General features: G+C 46.8%; 2 protein-coding genes across 2 annotated transcripts in view; one reads left to right on the forward strand and one right to left on the reverse strand.

The window, feature by feature from the left end:
* The window catches only part of si:ch73-60h1.1 (calcium/calmodulin-dependent protein kinase type IV), a 10292-nt gene extending 9893 nt beyond the window's left edge, over window positions 1-399 (reverse strand). The window contains exon 1 of the mRNA XM_056604217.1: window positions 96-399. Coding sequence (XP_056460192.1) covers window positions 96-202 — 107 coding nt within the window. The 5' untranslated portion in view covers window positions 203-399. The remainder of the gene's footprint in view (window positions 1-95) is intronic.
* Window positions 400-2866: 2467 nt separating this feature from the next.
* Window positions 2867-6454, forward strand: fam174c (family with sequence similarity 174 member C). Its single transcript, XM_056604365.1, has 3 exons — window positions 2867-3202; window positions 3399-3518; window positions 4947-6454. The coding sequence occupies exons 1-3, from the start codon at window positions 2916-2918 to the stop codon at window positions 4948-4950; spliced, it is 411 nt and encodes a 136-aa protein (XP_056460340.1). The 5' UTR covers window positions 2867-2915; the 3' UTR covers window positions 4951-6454.
* The last annotated feature ends 522 nt before the right edge of the window (window positions 6455-6976 follow it).

Below are 6976 nucleotides of genomic sequence, written 5' to 3' on the forward strand. Positions count from 1 at the left end.
GGTAGTACTGAGGTACAGGTCCTGATGAGTGGGGGTCCTGGTGTTGAGGGGTCCTGGTCCTAGTTGGTCGCAGTGGGGGTCTCAGTGGTCCCTACCTTCCCAGTTCGGAGCCCATGGTGTAGAAGTCTTCCACCGCGGCGTCGCGTCGCGAGCCGTCCACCCAGTAGTCGGCGGGGGCGGCGCCGGGGCGCGAGGTGGGCATGGTGACCAATTACAAGGCAGGACTCCGAGGCCCCGCCTCCCGAGGCCTCCGGACCCGAGGCTCTTCGGTCAGACCGCAACACTACCGATTACAGCGCGAGGGGACGACGTGCGGTCATGATAACGCGATGGGCTGTAATCCCGCACGGCGGTCCGCGAGCTCGTGTCGTCTGATCGGCGCGCGGCGCGTCGCGCGGTCCCTTTGATCCCGGTCCGAACGTATCGCAGCTCCCGCGAGCAGTCGCGTCATAACAAACAAGAACGAAACAATAAAGACCACAACAACAACACGGCGTTACAGGCGGCGGACCGGAGACGTCACAGCGGCTCCATCTGAGCGCGAGCCGAAGGTGGAGGGTTGAGGATGGAGAGACGGGTGGTGCTGAGGAGAGGAGACAGCTGGGGGCCACGCCCTCCGCCGCTCCACCAATCAGCGAGGCTCAGAACACCAGGCCCCTCAGCTATTGGATGGGAGGGGTGATCCGTGAAGGCTCAGTGTGATTGGATGAGAGAGAGAGAGAGAGAGAGAGAGAGAGAGAGAGAGAGAGAGAGAGAGAGAGAGAGAGAGAGAGAGAGAGAGAGAGAGAGAGAGAGAGAGAGAGAGAGAGAGAGCGCACCTAGATCTTTTGCACAGCTTCTCTCAAACCTGGGCCATAACAGTGAACCAAAATAAAATAAAATAATGATCTTTGAAAAAAGACCCAGCCTCAACAAATACACATTCCACCTAGACACTGTTACTCTATACTATAAAAATACTTAAAAGTAAAATGTGCAATATTATAAAAATTACAAAAAAATTACAGTATCTCGTATAAACATAAATTAAAGATACGCTCTAAATACACAGTATTTACATTATGGAGGATGTGTGCAATAGTGCAATTATTGTGTGCAGAGTGAGTCCAGGGGGGTGAGTCTATGGGGAGTTGGAGGTCCTTCTCTCATCACAACAGGTGACCAATCTTGCTGCTGCGTTCGTACATTGTTGTATTTCTCCCAACAGGTATGGCAGTTTGTGAGCATCTGGAGTGTCTTTAAAGACCTTGCATGCCTTTGTAATCCACAATTTGTAAGCACAGTCTGTCTTCTCTTGGGAGCCAGGTCTGTCTGTGGCGACCCTTCTCGTGCAGGCTGTGTTGGCTGAGTGTGTATCTGGTCAAGGATTACCTCTGTTTTGGGTCGTTCATGCTGGTCAGGTGTTCTGCCACGGTGTAGTCTCTGTTAAGGGACAAATAGCATGCCAATTGACTTTGGTTTTTGGTGGACTCTTTCCAATGTGCCAAATACTTTTCCTTTTGTTTTCTTACAATTTGCTTTTGCCTGATGTGTTGGTTGTTGTGTGTTGGACAGAGTCCCAGGAAAAGCTGGCTCAGGGGACACTTTTCTGGGTGTAACTCTCTGTGGGTAAGAGCCTTGTTGTGGAGTGTGTTGCTGTCGCTTTCCTTAAGGTGGTTATAGAAATGTAGGGATCTCTTCTGAATTTTATTAACGATTGGATATTGTCCTAATTCAGCTCTGCAGGCATTATTTGGTGTCTTTCTTTGGACTTTTAGTATTGATTTGCAGAATTCTGCATGAAGAGTTTCAATTTGTTTTTTGTCCCATTTTCTAAAATCTTGGTTGGTGAGTGGGCCCCAGACTTCACAGCCGTAGAGTGCAATGGGCTCTATCACTGCGTCAAATATTTTTAGCCAGATCTTAATTGGGATGTCTAGTTTGATATTTCTTCTTATGGCATAAATTGCACCCCTTGTCTTGTCTCTCAGGTCCTTAACAGCTTTGTTGAAATTTCCTGTGGCGTTCATTTTTATGCCGAGGTAGGTATAGTTTTTTGTTCACATTTGATATGTATAGATATTTTGTATTTTATATTGGCAATGCAAATATATATTTCTCATGCCAATAATGCTTTTTTTAATTGAATTGAGAGAGAGAGGGAGAGAATATAAAGTACAGTATTACAGCACTATATTATTATTTGTGTGTGTGGGTGTGCGTGCGTGCGTGCGTGCGTGTGTGTGTGTGTGTGTGTGTGTGTGTGTGTCTGTCTGTCTGTCTGTCTGTCTGTCTGTCTGTCTGTCTGCTGTCTGTCTGTCTGTCTGTCTGTCTGTCTGTCTGTCTGTCTGTCTGTCTGTCTGTCTGTCTGTCTGTCTGTGCGTGTGTGTGTGTGTGTGTGTGCATGAGTGTATGTAATACAAACAGTATTGTGTGTCGTTTGACGTGTATGATGTTTATATTATCTCTGATAGCAAACTACAACCATTAATCATATCACAATCATCCTATAACACAAAAATACCCCTAATTATTGAACAATGATAGCAATAATAATGACAGTGTTAATAATAATATAATATTAATAACTTCAATAATAATAACAACAGTAGTGATTATAATGATAACACGGTATAAGACATCATATATAAAAAAAAATCATATTATTTTTATTGTTAAAATATTATAAATTGTCATAAATTATTGTAAATTATATTATTAAAATCGTATTGTAAAGCTTAGTTTTTGTAGTATACCGGTATCGGACGCGAAACGTCGACCCCCTCTACCTCTACCGCGGCTCCTGATTGGTCGAAAGACCAAACAGTGTGGCTCATGTGACTTGAAAGACAGGTCACGTGATATGGGTCCTGTCACATGACCTGTTTCCTGCTCGCCTTAGGTCTCGTCATCACTTCCGGATTAATTTCCACAACATGGGGAGTGCGCGGCTGTTCTCTGTCACGGCGTGGCTCGTGCCGCTAGCAGCGGGTCTCCTCCTGGTCTCCATGGCGACCGGGCTGGAGGTGACCACCCACCCTGTCGGCTCCTTCCCCGCTCCGGGCACCAACTCCACCAACTCCTCCGCCGTGCCGCCGCCCCACCGCGGGCCGCCACCGCCGCGCGGGTTGAACGTGGACAATATGGTGGTGCAGCGCGCGCTGTACGTCCTGATCGGCTTCACCATGCTGGGGGTCTTCTACCTGCTTGTGCGCGCGGTGCGGTGAGTACCCCCCGAATCTCCGCTGGGACCACGTCAATAGGACTCAAACCCTAAACCCGGCCGGATATGTGGCGCGCGCTCCGTTTCTTAACGTGTGTGTGTGTGTGTGTGTGTGTGTGTGTGTGTGTGTGTGTGTGTGTGTGTGTGTGTGTGTGTGTGTGTGTGTGTGTGTGTGTGTGTGTGTGTGTGTGTGTAGGACAAAGCGTCCGCTCCAGAAGAAGTACGGTCTGCTGCAGAACGCGGAGGACGGCGTGGAGCTCGACGCCCTGGAGAGTGACGAGGACGACACGTTGTACGAGGCCCGCAGCCTCCGGAGGTCCGTTACCCTGGTTACCACCGTTACCCCGGCTACTCCCCCCCATCGTTACCCTGGTTAACCCCCCCATCGTTACCCTGGTTACCACTGTTACCCTGGTTAACCCCCCCCATCGTTTACCCTGGTTAACCCCCCCCATCGTTACCCTGGTTAACCCCCCCATCGTTACCCTGGTTAACCCCCCCATCGTTACCCTGGTTAACCCCCCCATCGTTACCCTGGTTATCACTGTTACCCTGGTTAACCCCCCCCCCATCGTTACCCTGGTTACCACTGTTACCCTGGTTAACCCCCCCATCGTTACCCTGGTTTAGGGCTTTGACTCTGAACTTCGTAATTCGAATATAATTCGAATATCAAAAATAAATCAAAATTTGAACGAATATTAGGCAGCCCTTAATATTGGAACCTGTTATGGGCAGGCCAAGAGGGAGAGACGTCGGAGAAGCTGACGCAGTCTATTCATAATATTGTAAGTGACCACGGAAGAGGCAGTGACTGAAGTATTGATTAGACAGCGATTTATTAGAAACCTAGTAAACCGTTGGAACACGCAAGACCGGTAACCATAGCAACGCCGGTAAACAAACCTCGCAAAACCCAATCCAGGGCTGAATCCGAATACTCATACTTATAGTATGCATTTTGTAGTACGCCACAAATATAGCGCGTCTGAATGCTCAGTACGCATTGTGTAGTACGGAAAACGTTAAAGAATGCATACTACCGCCACAGTATACAACGGTAGGTCACTACGCTATCCCACAATGCAACCGGAGTCTGGTAACGAACGAAGAAGAGATGGCTGACCCGACACTACCAACAGCGGCTTTAGCGACATTAAAAAAGTAAAGTAAGTAATTAAGTAAAAAGAGACATTTTTAATTAATAGCAACGATGACAAGACGGATAACGGGTAACTTATCAAGGTCATTTTGCCGGCATCTGAGGGGAGATACGTCATCTCCAAACATCCGGTGGAGTTTCAGAGGCGTTCTACGCATAGCTGTAGACCGTACTACACTGTCAAGTGTAGTACGGTCAAGTGGTAGACACTGAACAGAAATAGTATCTACTAAGTATTCGGATTCAGCCCAGGTCTTACTGGTCAAAATATTATTAATAAATATTCGAATATTAATATTAATAAACAAACAAACTTTGAATATGATTTTTGGGCAAAAGTCAAAGCCCTACCCTGGTTACCCCCCCCCCATGTACCCTGCTTACCCCCCCATCGTTACCCTGGTTACCACTGTTACCCTGGTTAACCCCCCCATCGTTACCCTGGTTACCACCGTTACCCCGGCTACCCCCCCCATCGTTACCCTGGTTACCACCGTTACCCTGGTTAACCCCCCCAAAATTACCCTGGTTACCCTCCTGTTGCCCTTAGAATTTATTTATTTATTGTGTGTGTGATCTCAGGTGAGGAGGAGGAGGAGGAGCAGGAGGAGGAGGAGGAGGAGGAGGAGGAGCAGGAGGAGGAGGAGGAGGAGGAGCACCGATGTGTAAAGCCAAAGCTGCCGGCCTTCTGCTGGAGAAGTCTTTATTTTTTTAGCCCCGCTGTAATTAGGACGATCTTCTGGAGTTTCCATGACCACAGAAGAGATGAGGAGCCATGCACAGATGGGGTTTCAGACGGAACATTCCTTAACTTCAGACGTCAAAGTGGAACGCTTCTTCAGGTCTCCATCCTAATGTTTACTGACTACGCAAGTAGTTATGTGACCAGTTAAACTAGTTAACTACAAACATGGCAGTACGCACTTCTGTCCACAGACGGCGTGTCTGAGTTAGTTCAGGATGTCTGAGTTAGTTCAGGGTGTCTGAGTTAGTTCAGGGTGTCTGAGTTAGTTCAGGGTGTCTGAGTTAGTTCAGGGTGTCTGAGTTAGTTCAGGGTGTCTGAGTTAGTTCAGGGTGTCTGAGTTAGTTCAGGGTGTCTGAGTTAGTTCAGGGTGTCTGAGTTAGTTAAGGTGTCTGAGTTAGTTCAGGGTGTCTGAGTTAGTTCAGGGTGTCTGAGTTAGTTAAGGTGTCTGAGTTAGTTCAGGGTGTCTGTGTTAGTTCAGGGTGTCTGAGTTAGTTCAGGGTGTCTGAGTTAGATTAGTGTGTCTGAGTCTGTTGACGCTGTCGGTCTGAAGCCACTCGACGTCGGTCTTGAATGAGCCTCGTCTGTAGTTCCGTTGCTGGCCACCAGAGGACGTAGGGGGGTGGGCGATCTTATCGGGACTATTTTGAAATGTTGGACTCTGGTATAGCTTGGTGTTCATCTCAACACTTCTCTCCAGTTGCGGAGATGAGACTTAATTTATTTATTTAATCCTGAATGGTGAATGGGAATACGAGAATGTCTGTCTGAGATGCACCACGCCACCTATCGCTATCCTATCGCTAAATATCGACAATAATCAGCTTTTTACAAAGATGTATTTTTTTATTAAACTCTTTGTATTCGTTTTATAGCGAAAATATCGAATCACAATCTAAGACGTGTAGAATATAAAGTGTCTGAGGATCAGAGTGTTGCTATGCAGAAAATCAACCAGACTTTATTTAACTTCAGTGGATTTCTATCTTGATTCGGTTTCTATTTTTCTTCTGGTTTGTATGATTTGTCCTGCTGTACTTCATAAGCCATTCCTGTATTGGACACAATCTTTAAATGTGTGTAACGGTGTGAACGTGGTTTCTATTTCTCCAAACACATGTTTTTACATCATGTTTACGTGTACTTAAGTACTTTTGTTTTCACTTAAGCAGAGTTGTACAACCCCGTCCTGATCTCAGAATGATTTGATCAGGATCTCAGCACGAGGACGGTTATGTTGGAGTTGGTTTTGTTGCAAATGGCCTTTTTAAAATGCATTAAATTTGCAGTACTTTATCCATATAGTTCTTTATTGTGTGTCCGTGTGTCTGTCCATGAAGGGGAAGTCAGAGCACTGGCGACCAGCTGCCACCACCTGGAAGGTCCTTTATATAAACCATTCAATCCCTTGATTGCGGCTACACCCTTTATAATATTTATATATTATATTTACATTCCCCACTCCATCATGCTACATAATGACGTTAATGCTAACCGCTACACCTAGCATAGCACTTAGCACACCGGTTTCCCATACTGAAGGCTACATGGTGTATTTCATATGATTCTCATGGTTAAGATCTGAAGAGTATATAATTACTGTTAGATCCACTAAATGTTTAAACCCAGGCAAGGTTCAATATTTAAAAGAGGTTATACTAATGGATTCCATTCTGCTTCCAGAGCAAATGTTGGCCGTCTTCTACCCTCTAGAGGGTTAGAGCTGGTGAACCCTGAGTAGACACGAGCAGGGGTGAGTAGACCAGGAGTAGAGCCCTAGCAGCAGGGTGAGTAGACCAGGAGTAGAGCCCTAGCAGCAGGGTGAGTAGAGCCCTAGCAGCAGGGTGAGTAGAGCCCTAGCAGCAGGGTG

The sequence above is a fragment of the Gadus chalcogrammus genome, chromosome 12 (genome assembly GCF_026213295.1).
Source record: "Gadus chalcogrammus isolate NIFS_2021 chromosome 12, NIFS_Gcha_1.0, whole genome shotgun sequence".
NCBI classification, from domain to species: Eukaryota; Metazoa; Chordata; class Actinopteri; order Gadiformes; family Gadidae; genus Gadus; species Gadus chalcogrammus.

Coding starts and splice junctions, on each gene's coding strand:
- fam174c (XM_056604365.1), top strand. CDS start 2,916: ATGGGGAGTGCGCGGCTGTTCTCTGTCACGGCGTGGCTCGTGCCGCTA. Junction 3,203..3,398: donor CTGCTTGTGCGCGCGGTGCG/GTGAGTACCCCC, acceptor GTGTGTGTGTAG/GACAAAGCGTCCGCTCCAGA.